General features: G+C 48.4%; 1 protein-coding gene across 5 annotated transcripts in view; it reads left to right on the forward strand.

Annotated features, from left to right (window-relative positions):
* The window catches only part of SEPTIN8 (septin 8), a 46425-nt gene that overhangs the window by 19562 nt on the left and 5448 nt on the right, over positions 1 to 21415 (forward strand). For 2 of the 5 annotated variants that reach the window (XM_074838604.1, XM_074838605.1), the window contains exons 3-9: positions 1661 to 1856; positions 2549 to 2735; positions 8258 to 8419; positions 9880 to 9976; positions 10305 to 10473; positions 10732 to 10864; positions 11299 to 11489. In XM_074838604.1, the coding sequence (XP_074694705.1) occupies positions 1661 to 1856; positions 2549 to 2735; positions 8258 to 8419; positions 9880 to 9976; positions 10305 to 10473; positions 10732 to 10864; positions 11299 to 11489 (1135 nt within the window). Of the gene's footprint in view, positions 1 to 1660; positions 1857 to 2548; positions 2736 to 8257; positions 8420 to 9879; positions 9977 to 10304; positions 10474 to 10731; positions 10865 to 11298; positions 11490 to 14268; positions 17182 to 19035; positions 20071 to 21415 lie in introns of those variants that run through there. The other 3 variants (XM_074838607.1, XM_074838608.1, XM_074838606.1) reach the window with 3 other exon arrangements.

Consider the following 21415-nt stretch of genomic DNA (forward strand, 5'->3'; position numbering starts at 1 on the left):
GGAAACTTCTCCTAATCTTGCCTCTACTGGTTCTCCAAGAGCTATTTTCTCCCTACCAAGTTTCTCAGCCATCCCTTCTTGACTCTATATTCTCTCCATCTGCACACCTCAGAGGTTCAAGTTGACATAATTTTTTTCTCCTGCTGGGAAGGTGAAAATCCCTGCTCCAGTGCTCCAGCACAGGGCTCTGCTGAGGTCTGTAGTAAGAATGTCCTGTGGAATGTGGCCTCTGAAAACACTGTCATGCTTTGCAAAGCTTCTGTGTCACAGATGCTGTGTGGCATTTTGGTACTGGTTTCACTTTGGTTTCCCCTAAACAGCATTCTTGTCTCCCCTTGGCTGATCTGGCATGAAGAATCATGGGGCAGCCTTGAAGGAAGCAGGAATACTAAAGGGAAACTTCAGAAATCAAGAGCAATATGGGATGAAACCAGCTGCCATTGCAAACGCCATCATCTGGGCTGGGTTACAAGATCTCCCTGTGCAGCTGGAGCTCCTCAGGGCAGAGCTGTCTTGCTGAGATTGTTTGGATGCCTGTGGAAGCTCATGCCTGATGTGACAGAAGAATTTGTTGCTTATTTCCTCCAGTTTGGCCAATCCTGTTTGCTGCACAGGTGGCTCTATCATCTCAAAGCACAGATCTGCTGTCTGGGACAAATCTGTGCAGAATGGGACCGTCTTGGACAGTTTGCAGGTACCGAGCCAGCTCTCAGCAGCAAACCTGCTTGTGCAGAGCCCGCAGTGCTCTTCAAAGAGCCATAGAGCTGATGCTGGCGTAGCTGCTGCGTGGATGGAGGGGGAAAGGGTTACAGATGGGCTTTAGTCCTTTGGCAGTTATTAGTGGGACTGGAGGGTTGAGACTGTGGAAGATGGACAAGCTGCTTTAAGGCTTCCAGGCAGAGCAAAGTTCAGCTGCAGAATGAAAGCATGAAACTTGCATCCAGTGTCTTTTCTGCTGTGGAAGGAGGCTTTCAGTCTGATGGCAAGTGGTCCCAAGCAGGTCCAGAGCTGTCTGCCTGCTTCTCTGCACTGAAATAGGCCCCCAGATTCCCTCCTCACAGGGGTCTCCACTCTCAAAAAAAAAAAAAAGGCAGGTCCCCAGAGACTTTAATGGCAAGATAATGTAAAGAAAGTGGTAAAGAAGCCTGTTAAAGTTGGGAATCTCACAGAAAGGAGTGAGAGGAAACCTCACTGTCAGCCTTCCCTGTCCCCTCCACGGCACAGCGTCGCTTTGTGCTGATCTGCAGGGCTGCCTGGAACTACCGCTGCGTTTGGGACAGCCACCGACCCAGATGGTCCTTGTCAGTAGGAGCAGCTGAGTTTTGCTCCTTCTCATCTGAAGACTCAAAAGACTCTACTAAAATTGTACTCTCCCCAGGATCCTAAGCAAAGTCAGGGTGCGCGGAGGGGAGGGTGGTGTGTTTTGCTGTGCTGTGTGATCCTCCCTGAGGAGATGAGACCCAAGTGCTCTGTGTTAGCTTTGCATTAAGCATGGGGCGCCTTCAAGAATGTAGTTACCTTTGTGACAATTATATGTCTGTCCACAAGCAATTTGTAGTAACCTTTCACAACATAATTTAGTTCTGCTCTGTAATTACCATTCTTTGAAGTACCTGTGACAAATTCATGCTGCAGTGAGCTGATGATTTCTCCTTCCTAGGTGAGACTGGCATTGGGAAATCCACACTAATGAATACCCTCTTCAATACCACGTTTGAGACGGAGGAAGCCAGTCACTATGAGAGCGCAGTTCGCTTGCGGCCGCGGACCTACGACCTGCAGGAGAGCAACGTCCACCTGAAGCTAACGATTGTGGATGCGGTTGGATTTGGGGATCAGATAAATAAAGATGAAAGGCAGGTCTCGTGCCATCTGCTTGGCATTTCTGGGCTTGCCTCTGAGGCTTAGACGTGAACCGCCCGCAGTCCTGCTTGCAGTGTTGCGGAGGAGGTGTCTGTGTTTCTGCTAATGGAGTAGCTCCCTGCAGTGGTTCTGCTTCTGGGGATGGAGCGTAGAGGGAGTTGGGTGAGGAGCCAAAAAGAGAGGTCACAGGAGGTCTTTCCAGCAGAGAATGGTGTCCTCCAGGAGCGCGAGCAGTTAACAAGCTGTCCTCAGTGCAGGGTTGGGAATGATCTGTTCTGGCAGTGATCGGTGTCTCTGGACCTGTCTCATTTAATTACACAGACATCTTGTTCAAGCCCCAGGTAAAGGCTTGTTGGGGCTCCAAGGTCTCTCCTGGGTCATGTTGCATTGCTACGGCCAGATGGCTCAGCCCTGAGATCTGGGCAAAGTTTGATCTGTGGAAGTAGTCATTTTCCCATGTTCCACTGTCCTTAGGCTTTGCAGTGCAGCCCCAGGAGGCTCCAGCAACCTTTGGATTATAAGGTCTGTGTGTAAATTCCATACTTTCCCTGTTGTAAGGCTAAATTGTTTGAGTCTTGTAACTATTTTTTAAATGTTACCATGGTATGTCTAGGAGAACTCCTTAAGCCTTCAAACTGTTTCATTTTGAGCTCCAGTATCTGGGTTGCTAATGGTATGGTTTTAGTTACAGGCCGATAGTTGAGTACATTGATACGCAGTTTGAAAACTATTTGCAAGAAGAACTGAAAATCCGCCGATCTCTCTTCAACTATCACGACACGAGGATTCACGTCTGCCTGTACTTCATCACCCCAACTGGGCACTCCCTCAAGTCCTTGGACCTGGTGACAATGAAGAAGCTGGATAGCAAGGTAAGGGCTTGGAGACCCTCCTTCTGGAAGTGGTGATGCTTCTGTTAATATTGGTTGTCAGACAGAAGGCTCTGTTTCTTCTGTGTAAGTGCTGGACTTCTTCCTGCATGTTATTTGTAGGACTTTGGTAAAACTTAGTCTGCCCTGGAGGGTTGCTGAGGTCCTGTGCTTTTTTTTCTCTCCAGCTTTCCTGAAAAATGTCAGGTGAAAAACCTGTTTTCCAGCCAGCTGTGTGAAGTCTAGAGTGTCCATCACTGTAAGAATCTTACCCAGATTAGTCCAGATTTATCAAAGGCATCAGCTGCATCTTTATTAGCTCTTCTTTACAGGTGTGCAGGTAAAGATGTGTTCCAGTTCCTGCAGTTGAACTGTGGAAACTGCAGAGCCACCTCTGCTCTCCTGACCTGTCGTTAGGGATAGAGGGGCCGAGAGCCACCAAAACTGTGGACGTCCTGAGGTGGGGGTCAGTGTGGAGGAGCTAAGGGCTGAAGAGAAGCATTGACTGGCGCACAGGCAGTGCGTGCGCTGCCACTGCTGGTCGTGCCAGATGATCTGGATAGGACATCACAGTATCTTCTGAAAACGTAAATGTGGTGAGGAGTTCTCAAAGTCATAGGAATCCTAGAAGTGGGTCCTGAGCGGGTCTAGCTGGAGGTTGTTTCTTTGTGCATGAGCTATTCTGCCTTGGGGGGCAGTGAGTTACTTAACTGGCTACCGCTGACATTCCTGCAGCTCCGAGGAAGTTTCTGACACACTTTTGGTTGTTCCAGCTGGCTTCCAGGGAGCTGCAGGAGGCCTCAGAGGTCACTAGTGGCAGCAGCATCTCTTCTTTTCTTTGCAAAAATTTCCTGTCTTTCACAGCAGTATTTTAGCAGCAAGGTGGTTCCTTTCAGATGGCAGATGCTGACCGGTCTACTGAGAGGGCAGGCAAGGCAGCTGGGGCCCTGCAGTAACTGGGGATCCCCTGGATTAGATTTAGGAAACGCTCTCTTCTCTGTCTGTTGTCCCCGTGCAGCTCTATCGGCCTCTCCTGGCAGATAGAGTTCCCCCTCGCCCACCTGGGGCTGTTAGCCTGCTTTTCCTTGGCCCCGCTCCGGAGCCAGCGCTGGCTTCCCGTTGCAGTGGGCTGTTTGTAACCGTGGTGGCTGTTACACTGGCTTTCATCAGGAATCCAAAAACTTTCCCTTAATAAACTCTTGTCTCTTGGCACCGTGCCAGCATTACGTGTTCCCAGAAATATGTTCGGAGGAAGGCTTCTGCATGATTCCCCTTGGTGCTGGTGGTCCCACAAAGCTTTTCTCTTCCTTTCCTCCTTCATTCCCTACTTTTCACATCACCCCGTGGCTGCTTTTACTGTGGTCCTTAGGTAGTACCGAAATAAACCCTTTGTATTTGTACGGAGATGGGAACTTTGTGCGCACGCAAGCTTTTTATGTTTCTAAACTTTCACTAATAGTCCTCTCTGAAGTCATTTTATCCCTTTGCTCTCATCTCCCTAACACCTTGGATTTCATGGTGTGGTGGCCTCGCACAAGCACCCGTGTGGAAATGAAAAAGCCAGTAGAGACCGTTGATCTTTTTTGGGGGTCAGGGGTTTCTGCTGCGTTTCTGCATCGGTGTCAGCCCAGGACATCACGGTGCTTTTCAGACACTCCTTAGAGGTTTGTGTGTGACCGTGCTGTGCCCCTTCCCCAGGACACGTGGGCCATTTGTGCCTGGGGGCCAGTGTGTGTGCGCAGAGCGAAGGGGGGTGTCACCAAACCCAGGGCAGCTTTTTGTCTGCTCCAGGCTGGTAACAGCGAGCAGTTACCGGGGCTGAGCGGAGAGGTGATGTGCGCTGACTCGAGAGCACGCCTGGACCTGGTTTTCCTCCTGGGAAGCTTTTTGTGGCCTCTGTTGTACCGGTGAAGAATGGAGCCCGTGGAGGTGAAGGGTGTACCAGAGGCAGTGCTTCGCTGCGTGCTCTGCTGGCTCAGCCTCTGGGACGAGTTTAACAAGGGTTTGGTAGGAACCTGGCCCAGTTACACCTTCGCTTTAGCGCACCAGCGGCACAGCATCAGGTGTTGGGCAGGCTTTTGAATCTGTGTGGTGATTTCAATAATGAATCTTGCTTTTGGTGTAAAGTTTACAAAATCCCTTCTGGGTAAAGCTGTTTTGTAAACAAAGTCTTCCATTGTACTGTAATACAATATTTGTTTGGCAAAGCTGATGGCCAGCTGTTCTCTGGGGTACTTAATTACAGCTGGAGAGCTAGAAGCATCTTCAGAACGGGTTCTGGGTAGATGAAATGTGCTGCCTGGCTGGTCGGTGGGAAGCACATATGACCTGGCAGGGGTTGGCTTGGCATTGGGTTTAACCTGGGAAAAGGGGGAGATAAATAACTAACATAAATAAGGTAAATAAAATCACATCTGTAGTGGATGAGAAGGTGATTTATTGATTTAAAACACAGCCCTGCCATGGAAAGTGAGGGCACAGCCGCGTGCTGCTGTGGGCATCTGTAGGGCTCCCCGGGCCTTGTCCCTGGATGGTTTCCAGCAGCGTGTGCTGTTTATGAGCTGTGGCTAATTGCTTGCCCTTGGTGAGCTGACACAGCCCAGGCGGGTCACTGGCCAGTGACACTGCAGGCTGGCTTGTGCCTCTGCTGTTTGGTTTCCAAGGCAGGATTTGCCTCTTGGCTTCCCTGGGGCTTGCATTCGGGAACACTTTGGAGGTGGGGAAAAACCCAGCTGTATTTCACAGGGTGAAAATGCAGGTAGCCTTATTATATTAGCAAAATTATTTTCTACCTACTGTCTTATTCTGTCATGTTGTAAGTTTTATTTTTGGAGACGAGACATAGCTCTGTGGTCAGAATGCCTGGAGAAGGAGGTGCGTTTTATGTGTGTGCATGTGAGTTCACTGTCCTGTCTGAAGCACAGACTTCCTCTTGTCATAATTCTGGCCCCAGCAAAGACTTCCAGCACGTGGACTGACAGTCAAGGGGACACTGCACCCCTGTCACATTCAGTGGGATGACACTTGGGATGACACTCCAGTAGTTAACTTCATGATTTTATTATTAGATCTTTAATTAGAGAGTAGTGCTCTTCCACCATGAGATATAAGAATGTTGCTCTGGGATTTTGCCTGCAACCCCAGGTAAACATTATTTGTGTAAGAGTAATAGTGGGGAGAGAAACCTCGCGTGGTTCTGGCATCACTTCCTTTTATTGGGTTTTTAAAACCTGTTCAGGAAGGAGAGGAGAGGTGACTTTTCTTCTCTAGCTATTGTCTGTCAGTTTATTTGGCCCTAATCTGTGCCGCCTTTGCGTAGAAATGGATGTGTGGAAGGTGCTGTAGGAGGGCAGGATCAGACATGCAGTTTGGTTCGGTAGCATCTCGTATCATTGGTTTTTTGTCTTCTGTCCTTTCTCCTTATTATAAAGGGATGAGCTCACTCTAGACTTAGACAGCTTTTGGGTGCTAGTGCTCAAAATCAGAGGCAGGAAAACAAGAAGATAATTGTATGGTGCTCTGGGTATCCCCTGTTAACTGTGGGATTCCAGCTCGTGGGTTTCCAAGGCATGCATGAAATCAAAATAAAAACAGTAATAATTTAAAAAACTAAGGAACTCAGAAGGGAAGATGAGAGAAGGAGGAACATACACCCAAACGCCATTTCCAGGACTCCACAATATTGATGTTGGCTATCGATTTCTGGAAATGCGACAACTTATAAAACCCTTTTGGGTTTTGAACTCTGTGACAGCAGATGCTGAGTCGCTTTTCAAAGCCTGAGGAGCCTGGTCGGAGGGGACTTGAACCAACCTTGGTTTGCACCTTGTTTGGGTCCTGCTGGGGCAGCAGCTGTGACCACAGAGCCTGCCAAGCAGGGCTGAGCTGGTACTTTTTGAAAGAAGAGGGGGGGAATTGCTTAAGCCAACTGAAAACGGACCAAAATGACCCTCGTGCTGGTCTGTCAGTGTGCCTGGCTGGATGGAGAGCGTGAAGCCCTGCACGCTGCAGGTCCCTGGCAGTGCCTCTCCCCTCGGAGATACCGCTCCTGAGCAGGTGGTACGTGAGCCCTGAGCTGACCCTTTTTCCATCGGAGGTGGTGGATCCAAGCCTCCTCAGCTCTTAGCGGGTCAGTGAGGCACCCAGCTGTGGTCATGGCCCTTTTTACTTTTGTAGTGAGGACATCGACCTGCTGAGGAGTGGAGTGAGCAGCAGACCTTGCTCTGTGTGGGTCTGTGCTCCTTGGTAAAAGAGACCAGATCAGTGGCTGAGAAAAAGAAGGAATTTATCCTCAGATAAATTTGCAGTGAGCAAATTCACAGTTTCCTTTTGGAGTGAGTAAATGCTCTTGTATGGAGTGAGTGCTAAACCAGAGTGGGGGGGAAACCAAGAAGTATGGAAAAAGCACGGAGCCACAAAGAGAACTGGAGCTGGGAAAGCAAGGTCATTTATTTTAATGGGCACCCATTGGAGACCAAATGGCTGCTATGAATTTCTGCTCTGTAGGACAAAAAGCGTTGGCTGTTGGGAAATGTTAGATGGCAAATCAGACTTTGCCTTCATCTGTCTGAATTCTTGTGTTTTCCTGCTACAGATTTGGCTGCTGTTCAGACAGACGAGTTTTGTTGTTTGTTTAAGCAGTGGTTTGCAGTATTGCACTTGGCTTTTCTGGGCACGGCAGCATTATCTAATAGAGGTTCCTGTGACAGACCCTGCCCCGCTGTAGCTCTCCCAAGCACGAGGCCATCGCCAACTCCATCCCTCCTGACGGATGTGGGATGTGGCCCTTGACCTTGGCAGGTACTAGGCACGGGGGGACCTCCCCACCCTGCAGCTTGTGGGTGGCTTTGAAACCTGGGTTGATGGTGCGTTGTGCTCGGTGACTGCTGGTGTGAAACCAAAGCTGAGCAACAACAGCACGAAAACAAATGTCCCATCTGCTGTGCAGCACCCTGCACCCTTCCTGGGTGGTGGGTGTAATCCGCACGGCCCGAGGTGTGATCCCCATGGAGAGACTCGGAAGCCCTCGGGAAGGATCCACGGTGGCTGCAAAAGCCTCAGAGGAGTCCCCGCTCTTTCTGCTGAAGCTTGGGAAGGCTTCACATCAGCTCACTGCAGCCTCTCATCCTTGCACTTGTCTTCTAAAACGGCTTGTCAGCACAGCCAGAAGCTGATAGGAGATAACTCGAGATGTGACAGTTACGCTGTCTCTGCCTCCCTCGAAGCGTGTAACAAAATACACAGGCAAGAGCAGAGGCTTTGATCTGCTCCTTGTGTATTTATCGCAGGGTGGTTGTCTTGGGTTTATCTGAAAGTCTTGTAGCCAAATGAGTCCTGGAAAACTCTTCCCTCTAGTGTTCAGCTGGGCTTGTGCTGCAGCTCACATGCAAAACCTTTGTGGTTTTATGGAACGTAAAGCAGGCACCGGGGTAGGACCCGGGTCACCCTGCGGGCACCTGCGCTCCCGACAGAGCTGCTGGCCCGAGTGCTGCTCACCTGGTGGTTTTTCCTTCCTTCTGCTGCAGGTGAACATCATCCCGATTATTGCCAAAGCAGACACCATCTCCAAGAGCGAGTTGCACAAGTTCAAGATCAAGATAATGAGCGAGCTTGTCAGCAATGGGGTACAGATCTATCAGTTCCCCACAGACGACGAAGCGGTCGCCGAGATCAACTCTGCGATGAACGTGAGTGACGCTGCCGGCCACAGTGCTGCCAGGGGTTGTGACAGATGAAATTGCTGCACAAAAATGCATTTGAAAGGCGAATTTCACTGGGATTGTCCAGACGCTAAGTCTGATAGTTGAGCTGTGGATCTGACAGTCGCCTAAGGCTGTTGCAAACAGAATTAATTAAAACGTGGCTCTTATTTAATCTGTGGGCTCTCTGGAGAAACCCAGCTCAGCTCTAAAATTCGTTTTATTGAATTTTCGAAAAATACTTTCTTCAAAATTCATTCTGTCTGCTTTTAGGCTACTTTTCATCTGAGGAGGGAGAAACTTTGAATAAAGATCTTACAGTTAAGATTTACAATGCCCTTCTGACTTAAAGAGGCTAAGCAGAGAAAAGCCCAGTTTAAAATAAAGAAGAAAACTGGTTAGACTCTATTTTGTGGGATTTTTTTAAAGTTCAAAGATCAAATTCAGACCTGGCTGGAGAGTGTGCAAAACACTTTCAAGTTTCCTGTCTCCCAGATTAGAGTGTAGCTATTGCAGTAGAAACAGCTGAAATGTTTCCATGTTAATTTTTAAAATAAAAAGTAGCTTTTTCATGAAAATGAACATTTTCCTGCATAGCTGTTTGATTAAATGCTTTGTCTTTTCTTTCACACCCCCTTTTTTTTTTAATTTCAACAGCCAGTTGATTTCTGAGTCAACTAGGTATGTGTTTTCCCTGTAATAGTTCTCTTTTACTGAATTCATGAAAAATTTGGAGGATGCACTCTTTTTAAAATAATTGCAAGCTGTGTGCATTGGGGAGAAAAACAGGAGTCATGCTTGTTTGGTTTTTCATTGGGTGTCCTCCCGCCAGTGAAAATATTTTTGGCCACTTCTCTAGCAGTTCCAAACTTCTGCATCTGTTTCTTCTTAAACATGAAGGGCTTTGTCCACCTCATCCCTCTGAAGCACCTGCTCCGTGGCTCCTTTCCTGCAGAGCTTGAGGACGGTGCCCTGTTTTCTTGCTGCGCTTGGTGCTTTGCAGACTCGGAGAGCAATGAGCACATGTTGTATCCTACACATGTCCCTTCCAGTGCCCACACACAAACTGCTGTGCCAAGGCCTGTTGACGGATCTCTTTGCTTGTGCTTTCTGCGAGGCAGGGAGTGCCCTGCTCTTGGCGTGGGGAGAAGCTGCAGCTGCAAGAACAGTCTGACAAACGGAGAGAGGGAGATCAGTAACGATCATGGTGTTCCCACAATATTTCCCCATCCAATTCAGCCCAGCCAGCATTGCTAGTAAGCTGTGCTGCGGCCCTATGTGGCTCTGTTGTGATATAGTAGAGGCTGCTGTGAGTATTGGAGATGGATGGCTTCAGAGGAAGGACTTTTTGAAGCAGATCCTGTGCCTGGGTGAGGGGGACTAACGGCCAGGCTGATCCCTGAGGCGTTAGCCCACACCCTGAGCCCCTGCCCTTGGCTCTGTTTCAGGCTCATCTGCCCTTCGCTGTGGTCGGCAGCACGGAGGAGGTGAAAGTTGGGAACAAGCTGGTGAGAGCTCGGCAGTACCCTTGGGGAGTGGTGCAAGGTAAGGCGCTGCCAGCCGGGCGCCCGCCGCAAACCTCCCTTGGACAGGCACGCGGAGACGCCGGTGCCCTCCGCAGCTCTGCCCCCGCCCCAGCGCACGCGCGCAACAGTGCCCTGCACTCAACGGTGCAGAAACCTCCCGGGCAGCCTTCTCTGGCTTGGCCAGTCTTTCCTTTGAATTCCCATTCCTACCAACAGGTAGTACTGGTCAGCAGGAACTCCTGTGTCCAAGGGGGACAACCTGCCCTGGGAGGGGAGTGTCTGGAGCGAATGGGTACGTGCCTTCATGCTCCCCCGGTGTCGCTGACTCCTCCCTTTGCTTCCATCAGTTGAGAACGAAAGTCACTGTGACTTTGTGAAGCTGCGGGAAATGTTGATTCGAGTCAACATGGAGGATCTTCGGGAGCAGACTCACACCCGCCACTACGAGCTGTACAGGAGGTGCAAACTGGAAGAGATGGGCTTCAAGGACACAGACCCAGACAGCCAGCCCTTCAGGTGAGCGACCTTCACCTCTAGCAGCAATTTTGAGCAATAGTTTGGTACTGACACTCCTGAAAAATGGGAGGGTCGTGGGTGGTATCTGCAATGCCAGGCTGTAAAACACTAGCGCTGGGTTTGAACTTTGCACCTGACTTTGGTGACATTCCCTTCCCTGCCTGTTTGTCTTTAAGCAACGCAGACAGGCATGTGTTTTCCCCATCCCAAACTCACTGGTGTCCAGAGAATCTGGATTTTGTTTGCTTTCTTCCCCAGCCTCCAAGAAACGTACGAGACCAAAAGGAAAGAGTTCTTGGGCGAGCTCCAGAAGAAAGAGGAAGAAATGAGACAAATGTTTGTTAACAAAGTCAAGGAGACGGAGGCAGAGCTGAAAGAGAAGGAGAGAGAGGTGGGTGTGCCAAAAACCTGTGAGAGGAGCCCAAAATACAGCCAGCACAGGATCTGGGGCTGGGCAATGTAGGAATCCTGGAAGGCAGATGCAGCTCTTGAGCAGAACTCACCAGCCAAAGCACAAACATCCCCCTGCCTTCCCTCACTCAGCGAAGGGGCCACGGGGTAATGTTTTTGAAACGGTATCACTGGTGTGGTTGCCTCAGAAACAACAGTCTGGGGCAGGGTGCAGGAGCCTCGGCTGCTGCTCGGCGAGTCAAGGGCAGCGCAGGACGTTTTGGTGAGCGTCGGTGCCAGGTAGACTTTGTCCCCGGGGGCGGAGTAAAGGGGCAGCTGGGCTGGAGCGGGGCGGGGGGGATTCGTGTGGGAGGGGTGACTGCAGCGTAATGGCCGTGCTGGAGGCGATGCTCAGAGGGGTCTGTCTCCTACCAGCTGCATGAGAAATTTGAGCACTTAAAAAGGATACACCAGGAGGAGAAAAGGAAGGTGGAGGAGAAGAGGAGGGAGCTGGAGGAAGAGATGAACACCTTCAACAGGAGGAAAGTAGCAGTGGAAACCTTGCAGTCCCAATCCTTGCAGGCTACCTCACAGCAGCCACTGAAGAAGGACAAAGACAAGAAAAAGTAAGTGGCTGAACTCGAGTCTTTCTCCTCTGCCGCTGGGAAGCTGGCTGTCTGCTCAGATGCTTTAGCATTTGGTCAGTTGCTTAGACAGCAAATGGAAAAGGGGATTTTGGAATCCCAATTCCTGCCCTTCTGACTCTTTGCCTAAAGTGAAGGAGAGACGGGGCCCTGCCCTGGGGAAGCACTGGTGGCTGCAGTGGGAGGGATTTGGGGCCATTCTCTGAAGTCTGAGAGTCCGGCAGGGCTTGCCCTTGTCTCTGTGACAGCCAGCTCAAGTGACCCTGCGAGCTGCCTGCTCCTGGGAAGGTGATCAGAAATAAGCTGCATCTTCCCCCCAGCAGAGAGGAGTGGGGACAATCCTGACACCGTTGTAACGTCTTACGGACGAGGTCCCCTGTCACACGCTGCCTCGCTGTGATCTGGAGGCTTGGGGCCCTCTTCGGAGAGCGCGCTTACTTTATTTTTAGAGGCAGAGCTGTAAAGAAGGAAGCAGCAGCTTAGAGTGAAGATGCGTTGGAAATTCATTAGGGCTCCCTGTGAAATAGGGCTCCAAGACACAGTTCTGCTTATGAGAAAGCTCTTTTCCCCTAAAGGCAGAATTCTTATCTTAGCTTGCTGCAAGTTAATTGACATTGCTGAAGCCAGCAAGAGTGTGGAGCGAGGGCATGTAAATAATGCTCTTCCAGCTGCCTGGTTGTGTAATGATAGAGCAGGAATGGGACAAAGGGGTCTAAAAAGAAAAGGTGTGAGGGGGTGATCCTGCTTCCAGTTAATCAGGGAACACTGGCTAGGGAGCAAAATGAGAAGCACCATCATGCAAGCTGGTAATTCTGTTATTCCAGCATTTTTTTGTTACTTCCCCTTGCGTGAAGGAGCTTGAGAGTCTGAACTGCATTCTGTCCAATCCAGAACGGGGTGGTGGCAACGCTTTCTGAGCCTTTTAACGATGAAAAGAAAAAAACACTGTTGAGAGTAGCAACACCTGAGTTTGATCTTGACAGCACAACGTTTGGCTTCATGTTGCTGACAAGATCTTTTGCTCTGTCGTTTCTCTGCTGTGAACTGCAGCACTAGAGAAGCTCATTCTGCATACTGACATGCTAGTAATTTGTTCCCTCCTGTGGAAGATAACAGTACGTATTATTTAATGTATTATTTAATGTATTTGCTTGGAATGCAAATGGTTGGTGTTAAAACAAACCCAAAGCACTCCTGCAGACCTCTCGGCATGCTCCGGGCACGTCCCACCTTGTACACAAAGCCCGAAACGCTTTGTAAAAATATTCTGCTGAAAATAGGGCTTAATCCAGCTAAACTCACACGTGAATTAGGGGCTGAACCCCGGGGCAGTCAGGGGCCCAGGGCTGCTTTGAAGAAGGCGAGCAGGCCGAGCTGCACCCGCGAGCGATGCGGGGGGCTGGGATGCTCCGGCGGTGATGCGCTGTGTGCGCTGGCCAGGCGCAACGCGGCGCTTCCCCTCTGCTCCCTCTGCCTGCGACAGAAAGAGGTTTCCTGCGCTTTGCTGGTTTTAGGCCACCAGCAGACGTGAGTCTGGATGCTCTTCCTCTCGCGATTAGAAGCCGGCTGTGGTCAGAGGGCGGCGAGTGAGGGCCCGAGGGGCACCCCCAGTGTGTGCTCTGTGCGGTGCTGGGGCGGGGGGCTCTCTTCAGCGCTGGAGCACAGCTGGAGGAGCTGCACCATCACCAGGAATACAATTAATAAATTAGGGAGAGGAAGTAGTTTTGGATTGGGATTTGGGATTTTTTTTTTTTTTTTCCAAACGTGTGAGCTAGTTCAAAATGTGGCATTTGGGGGTTTCTGCTCAAGCAGGATAATGAAGTTTGTAATAAAAAATTCAAAGAAAGGTGCATCCCCTTGGCCTGGCCAGAGGCATGTATTCCCAGACACCCTCTTCATCCGGGAGGCATCAAAAGGAGCCGGGGGTCTTGTGAAACCTGGGTGTCGGAGAGCACGGCCCTCACCCGTCCCACTGCCGTGTCCCCAGCGCTCGGCTCCACGTTGACCGCACGGGCATTGAGGGGAGCTGCGTGTTCCCTGGCAAGCAGCAGGAATGGCATCGCCAGCTTTTTTTACTGGGACTTTCACCCAAACTGGACTGGAAGCAGCTGGGATTTGAGGAGGCGGGGGTGGGCAGTGTCCTCCCCCGGGGAGCGGCGGCAGAGCTTCCCCAGCACTGGGCGATGCTGGCGCGGCGCAGAGCCGAGGGTGACAGTAGCTGGGGGGTTGCACGGACACAGGGCCCACCTGGGGCGTCACGAGGGTGAACGGGACCTGGAGGGTGTTGGGGAGCCCCCGCAGCTCTCTGGGGATGGGGCTGTGAGCTGAGGAGGATCCTGGGTTTTTGGGAAGGTGTTGGGACCTCGCAGGAACAGAGACTATATCACGAGCTTGGGGAGGGGGTGTTTTTTCTTGTTTCAATTTTTAGGAGAGTTACTTGAACTTTTTATCGTCTCCGGTTTCAACACAGCGTTTTTAGTAGCTTTAATAAGTGAAAAATGGAGATGGAAGAACTGCAGGTGTTGAGGGGAAATAAAAGTGTTTGTGCTGAGATTCTCTTTTGCCTCGTGGCTGCCAAGCAGGTTGCGCTCCGGCGCGGGGCTCAGTGTGCCGGGGGTTTGCTCTCTGTGAGTCTTCAGACGCCCGAGCAGTGTTTCCCCTTCTCCTCCTTTTTTTTGTTTTTAACATATTTCGCTACATTTGGCTTTTGTTTAATTTTCATAACTTTAATTCATGCTTTTTTATGTTTTGTTTCTTTCAGTTAATCACACACAGACTTTCAGGCCAAGAGTGGACTTGGTGCTTTCATGTGTTAAGTTGCTTGAGTTTCCCACCCCGTGACCCTTCTCATAACATTGTGTGAGTGGACCAAAGTGAAAGAGAAAATGAGCATCTTCGGTGGTTGCAGTGTAACGACTCGCTGTTATCTGTACAGAATTTATCAGGAGGTTTTAAGGAAGTAACCTTACCACGTCCATTTTGTTAAACAAAGTCAACTAATCCCTAAAGTAAGATGTTCTGTTCTAAACCCAGTGATTGAGCAGCCGTGTATAAAGTGATAACTGTTTGTCTGAACTCATCTTACCCACCAGCTAAATAATTGCTTTCTAGATTTACTTGTTTTTTAATTGGCTAAGGTGACTGCTTGAGGCTCATCTACCTTCCCCTGTACATGCACAAATGTGAGGAGTGGTATGAAGAATGCTGAAATGTTTATTTTTCTAACAAAATTCTTGATTGGAATAAGTTTTTAGCATGGGTAGAAAAACACAGTGCTTAGATTTTCTGCCCTGGGAATCTTAGTCAGAGTAACCCTCATTCCAGTAATTATATATTTTAATCCTGAATTACTCTAAACACTTTCTACATCATTTATAATATATATATATATATATAAAGAGAGAGAGAAAGAGAGTGGTTAATAAAATTCATAGGACAATGTTTTGAATTTTCTTTACTGCTAAAGTAGAACATTTATATAGAAAGATTTTTCATAAGAGTTTGTTGTATAATGTGGAACTACAGGATTTGTGTAACTTTGCAGTTGTCATTTACCAATGTATTTTACTGTTGTGGAAAAACTATTTAAGTTGTCATCTTCACTTTTGCTCTTTAACCTTAAACTTATTATGTGCCTAATAAGTAGAATCCCCCAGGCTTGAGCTATGCACCATATTTATGCTGACAGGCTCTGTTCCTCTTAGAAGGTGCTTCCTTCAACACTCCTCATGCCTAGAAATCACAGCCCTTGTTTTCCTGGGCAGCTGAGCTTAGAGGAATAATTAGGATCAATACTCTTTTTTTTTCCACTCAGACCATTTTGTGATAAGGCAGGATGATAACCGAGTAGAGACTTCCTAGCTATGTTGTCACGGAAAAATAGTTGGACCCAATTCCATCCATCTGTCTGTCAGATAATAGGCTAAAAGAAAGGAAATATATTAACCCCCCGCATAGTGTCTTTAAAGTTTATAAAAACACTGGCTGGCTAAGTGTTAGTTCTGACTGTGCGCGTTTTTACTTAGTTATTAATGTTACAGGATTTTTCTGTTTGGTTTTTTTTTCCTTAAAGACTTGTCTTTAAGCTAAGATGTCAGCAGATCCCTTCTTTGACTTGCAGATGGAGGTCCCGCCTCGCATCCGTGTGGTACAGGGCTCTTTGAGGGTGGCGTTTTGCAGGATTGTAAAATGAGGTTCTTAAATTTGCATATCCCATTAAAGCGGCTTTTTAAATTTTTTTTCTTTCTAAGTACATGCTCAGGTGTTAAACTGTTTTCATATGGACATTGGCCTTTTATGTGGATATACTGAAAATCATGTCAGTGTTACTTGATGCTTGTGAGAAAGAACCTCACACAGATCTCACAGGTACCTTTTAGAACAGGCCATTTTGCACAGAGTAAAAATTATGCGTGCTGAACATTAATTTTTAAGGCTGTGCCTCCAGGTTAGATGTATTTTAAAGAGTAACTGTCAAATGTTAGGAGGGTTAATGTGTTTTTCTCAGAAAAACATACAAGGAACCCAACCTATTGTTACGGGCAGGAAGACAATTCCAGCTCACCACTGACTACAGTCTAATCATGTAGCAAATTAGGGTCGAGATTTTGATTTTTGCTAATGAGAGAAACTCTGGTGCACTAATTGCACGAGAAAGCAGCACTATTTGGTTCGTTGTTTTGCTTCTCAAGGCTGGAATAAAGCACTAACTGATGATACTGGGTGTGCGATGAGCTGCCTCGCCATCGCTTTTCCAGTCAATAGTTTTCTCCTGATCTCGTGCTGCAGCCAGCAAGATCTATGCAAATGATTTCTATCTGCCCTGGCTCATCAGAGATCAATTCTTTTTTCCTAGATTAACAGGTAGTTAAGAACAGTTATGAGAACAATGAAAGAGTAAAAACCTCCAAATCCATGGGCATTGTGGAGAAATTTCCAGCTTTTTCTGATGAAGACATTCAGAATGTATGTAACAATATTTTAATGGTGATGATTATTATATTCCATTGACTTTATGTTGTGACAGACTTACCTTTTCCTTGTAGTTACTTGTTCTTTAGAGCAGTCAACATCATAAACTCCCCAGTGGGACTTGGTCATTTTTTTTTCTCTATTACTTGATTTTTCCTTTTGGCTGAAACAAAATTTAAGTATGTGGTATATAGGGTAGTTCTGTATCTTATTTTTATTTAACAAGTTACAAATACATGTTGATGCTAATCTCACTCCAGTCTGAAGATTTACATCTTGTAGCCTAGAAGAAGTGAAAGAAAAACTGTTCAGAAATGACTGAAACTGTTCAGTTACGCATCTTTTGGCTGTTTTATACACTTATCTGTAAAAGGTTGGTATTAATGAGAAAAACTATCCATTTTTTTATCATTTAAACATTTACCATCATGTTTGTTGTCTGCTTTCTAATTTAAAATGTGTTTTGCAGGGCTCTAAGCTCTGTAGGCTGTGGGGGATGCCCCAGGGTGGAGATGGGGGGGTTGGCTGGGAGCTCGTGGAAGTGCCTGGGGGGGAGCAGCCTCTAGGACGTGCTGCATCCGTTCGTTCACTTTGTCATTCTGAATCTGTTGGGGTTGGTTTGTTTTGGGTTTTTTTTTGACTTTCATTTCTTTCCACTCACTTTGTACTTTTTTTCTTTTATTAAATCTCACATGTATTTTGAGTTTTTGTGGTGTCGTTTATTTTAGCGGTGGATTTCCTGTGTTATCTAGTGCATCTCTGTTGAAATAATAACGTGTAACGATTGGAAGCTTACCAGCCACAGGATGGCTTCTGACTACTGGGAACTTCAGAAATGAAATTAGCTAATTTCTACATCATACTCTATGTGAAAAAGCACCCCATCTGTAATCTGGGGACAAATTCTAAGAGATTAATTCAAATGCCATCCCTATTTGGGCAAAAGTTGCCTTTGAGCTTGTTGGCGCTTCTCCCTTGTGGGATCTGGTGACCGAGCGAGGAGGTTTTCTGGCTGTTTCACTATTGTAATGATGCCCAAAGAGGTGATTGAAGGGTAGGATGAAAAGGGAGCAGAGATGGAGGGTGGTATTTTCCTAGTGGTACTTCCAAGGCTGTATGCTTCTGCTGCAGAAGCACATCATACACTTAGATTAGGGCCAAAAAAAGAGCACAGCTTTAGTTTGGGGATCTTTTTTTCAGAGAGAGCTGCTGCTGAAGCTTTACCCGTTCTTGGTGTCTGTTCTGTGGGCTACGTATGAAGTTATTCTCAGTTAATTTAGAGTCTGTGGGTTTTATTTGGTATTGGACTGAGACTGCTTAGGACAAAACCATCAAGTGGAGTTAGGCCGATGCACAGTGTTTGCTGAAGTGGTGTTTTCTGCAGCCCCAGTTTCAAGAACAAAACCAAGTGGGTGATCCTGGCTGCTTCTGAAATCTTTCTAGAGCCGTGCAGACGGACTGTGCTGTTGCTGCCGGGCTTGGCTTGTGTGCAAGACCTCTGCTTGCTGCATTTCGTACGCAGCTTGCTAAAAGGCAGAGGGCAGGTCTCTCCTCTAGGTGCTGCCTGTTTGCATCCCACCTTCTTCCAGGGTGGTTGCCCCAGCCCTGCGGCGGTCTCGTGCTGTCCGGAGAGCTGGCTGGGGCTGGAGCTGCTCTGATCCTGCCTGTAGCAATCACCGACAACGTGCAGGTGAAAGTTGGAGCCGGCGCTGGGTTAGAGTTGTCGCTTGAGCCTGTTAAATTTTTGAAGGATAAGCCTTAGCGGGGACTTAGCAGTTGCTACCAAGTGGTTTGTATAAAATGTTCTACAACCTTTTCCATCCCAATCCTTTTTAAAGCCAAATCTTCTAGAAGACCAGAGAAGAGAAAGTACATTCAGGTACATAAGAATTAATTGGGAAATTAAGGTGGTAGAGTAGCTGGTCATTTGAACGATGGGCCACCTGGCGATTGAGGATGACCTGCATGGGCAAGTATTTTTCCACAGGAACAACGTTATGATTATTCATTAATATTTGTGTAAAGCTCCCCGAGACGCTTCCAAGAGAACAAGAAATGCAAAATGTTGTTAGAAAAGTGGTTCAGCAGCGAGGTCTGTGCTTCGCAGCTCCAGAGCTGAAGGCCGGTGCCCAGACACATTGATACTTTCCGTTCAGGAGAGCCCAAACCCGGCCTCATTTCCTTGTCTGAGGCTGCTCGACAGCGAGAACCGTTCAGCTCGGGGGGAGGGAGCCTGCGAGGCCGGAGCAAAGCCACCAGCTCGGGCCGCGGGCGCTGGTCAGTCCACACCTCTCCCCGTCCCCCGTCTCCATAGCGCATGTCAGTGGTCTTTCCTCATTAAAATTTTAAATCAGTCCTCTAATTACCAGTTCCAAACAAGATCTTGGTGGCTGTGAGAGCTTCTCCGAGTTGCAATGGTTTAAATGCAGGTGTTGTGCCCAGCCCCGCACGCTGGCAGGCGGCATCTGTTAGATTTGTACTTTGACCTTTCGTGCTGTCTTTACTTAATGTAAATAATTGAAGCTTAAATACTGATTCTCTTTTGTTCTTTCTGTAGCTTTTTTAGTCTTCCCACTGCGTGCTCCATAACATCAGGAAGACATGTTAATTAGAAGATTTATTAAGGCCAAAACATCTCATGCAGAAGAAATTAATTGGTGCTTTCACCTTTAAGCTTGCAATATATTGCCCAGAAGAGATTATGTAGCAAGGACTAAGATGCACCGTATCTTTTGATTGGGTTTGCTTGATCAGGTTTCTTGATAAAGTTGAAATTTAAGATACTTGCCAAAAGATAAACGGCTAATTACGGCTGCTGCGTGGCTTGCACTAACCCCAAAACACTAATCCCTGGGCAAGAGCCCGACCAACGCAGTTAACACTGACCCAGCTGCTGGGGGGACGTGGGACCGAGCTGGCTTTGCACCAGGCCAGGTTCCAGTTTGCTGCCTGAGCTGCTGCTGGGACGGGGTTTCCATCAGTCCTCTCCTCGGGCTGCTTTGAGGGGTACCTGGGGAACCTCCTAACCTCCCTAACCTCACCTCCTAACCTCCCTAATTCCGCTGGATTCTCACATTTCTTAGCAATAACTCTTCCATGTAGCTTTTTTTCTGTAGACTGATGAATTGTTTATAACCAAAATCCCTCAACTTAAATTTATTTAGTTTTCCTAGGGCTGCCCACGCGTGCCTCACAACTAACCCCTGCCCCAGAGCTGCCCCAGAGCTGCTCCGGGGATGGGTCACCCTGCCCAGCCTCCGGCACGTCCTGCTGGAATGCAGGGGGTGAGAAGTGGAACGAGTTGAAAGTGCAACTAAATGGTAGATGTGAACAGAGGGGAAACGGTTTCAAGAAGGAGACTCGGTGTTCCTGGTCGTGAGTTCTGTGTTTGTAACAGACTGACTTCCCCTTACGCAAATACTTCTTTAAAAAACAAAAAGTGTGATGTCTGTGCCCCAGTCTAACTTCACGCAGGAACAGGGAGAGGCCCCCGTTTACCCTCCTTTTAAAACAACCTTGTAAACGAACTCAGGAATGACCTACTTGTACCAAAGTTGGGTTTAATAAAAACAAAACTGACTTGTTTAACAAACATCTGTTAAAAACATGTTTTGTACATTAGTTATAGTCCCTGGGACAACAAAGTGCTGTGTCCGAATCCACAACCCTCGCTATTATTCCAGTTTCCCTCTGTTAATCCCGTTATCCTGTGTATTTCTGTTTAAAGTGGGGCGGCCCCTGCGCACCTCGTGTCTGGGGTGGCTGCCAGCAGCCTCCCTCCCCTTCCCCAAGCTGTCACTTGCCGTGGGGCTGGGGGTGTAGGACCCCCAGAAAACCCCCAGAAGACCAGAAGGAAGGTCGCACCCCGTTGCCCTGCCTCGTGCTGGGTGGTGTGAGCGGGGTGTGTGGTGGGAGATCAGCGAGGCTCCTGCGGAGCGGGGCTGTGTCCCCGTCACCCCCCAGGGCTTGTGGAGCTGGAGAGGAGGGGGCAGAGGCACTGACCGAGCTCCTGTCCCCGGGGTGTGCGGTCCCCGATGGTTGCCGAAACCTCTGGCTGCCCTCGGCGTAAATTAGGACTTGGAAATAAATCTCGGCGAGTAACAGGTATGTGGCCTGAAAATACCCAAACGGGGCTCACGGGGAGGTTCTGGGGACTCCTGCTGCTTGCAGGCAGTGGGGACTAAACCCCGGGCCCAGCAGGTTGGTCCCGCTCTGCGCATCCCTGCCTGTGCCGCTGCCGCCGGCTCCGCTGGGACGGGGAGAGGCAGCCAGGGACGGCGGAGTCCGAGCTGGAAGCCGCTTGGGTCCGTCTTCACGGACCTGCCCTGCAGCAAACAGGAGGAAAGCTGAAGCCGTGCACGACCGTCGGGCTGAGCTCAGCAATGAAACGCCCTTTGCTGCTGCTTCGATGACTTTTAAACTTGCCTGTGTCCACTTTTGAGACAAAGCAATCCGCTTCCTTTGGCAAAGCTCTAATTTGTAATCTGGTTTGGAGCTATTCACAGAATCCCAGAGTCATCTCGGTTGGAAAAGACTTTGAAGATCATCTAGGCCAACCATTAACCCATTGTCACGTTAGATTCCCATCTGGATAGGTGAATTGGGAATAAAAGCTTTTCTTTTTTTTTTTCAAAATCGCTCAGAAGACGTGATTAGGTTCTGTTTGCCATGACCATAGTTTGGTCACCGGTGGGATTCAGCTTGCACGCCTTGCTGAGGAAGAAGAGAGGGAGCTGCTGAGACCGCCCAGGAGTTAGTGCATCACTCGATCTGGGTGTACTTCTCTGCATTCTTAAAGAATGGAACTGTAAGTACTGTTCAAAATGAATTTAAAACCCTAAAGCCAATTAGCAAAATAAAAAAACCACCCAGAGGCAACCCCAGAGATGAGAGATAAAGGTTTTGTGCGTGTCTGAGGGCACTCGGTGTCGGGCAGC

The sequence above is a fragment of the Strix aluco genome, chromosome 13 (genome assembly GCF_031877795.1).
Source record: "Strix aluco isolate bStrAlu1 chromosome 13, bStrAlu1.hap1, whole genome shotgun sequence".
Taxonomy (NCBI): domain Eukaryota; kingdom Metazoa; phylum Chordata; class Aves; order Strigiformes; family Strigidae; genus Strix; species Strix aluco.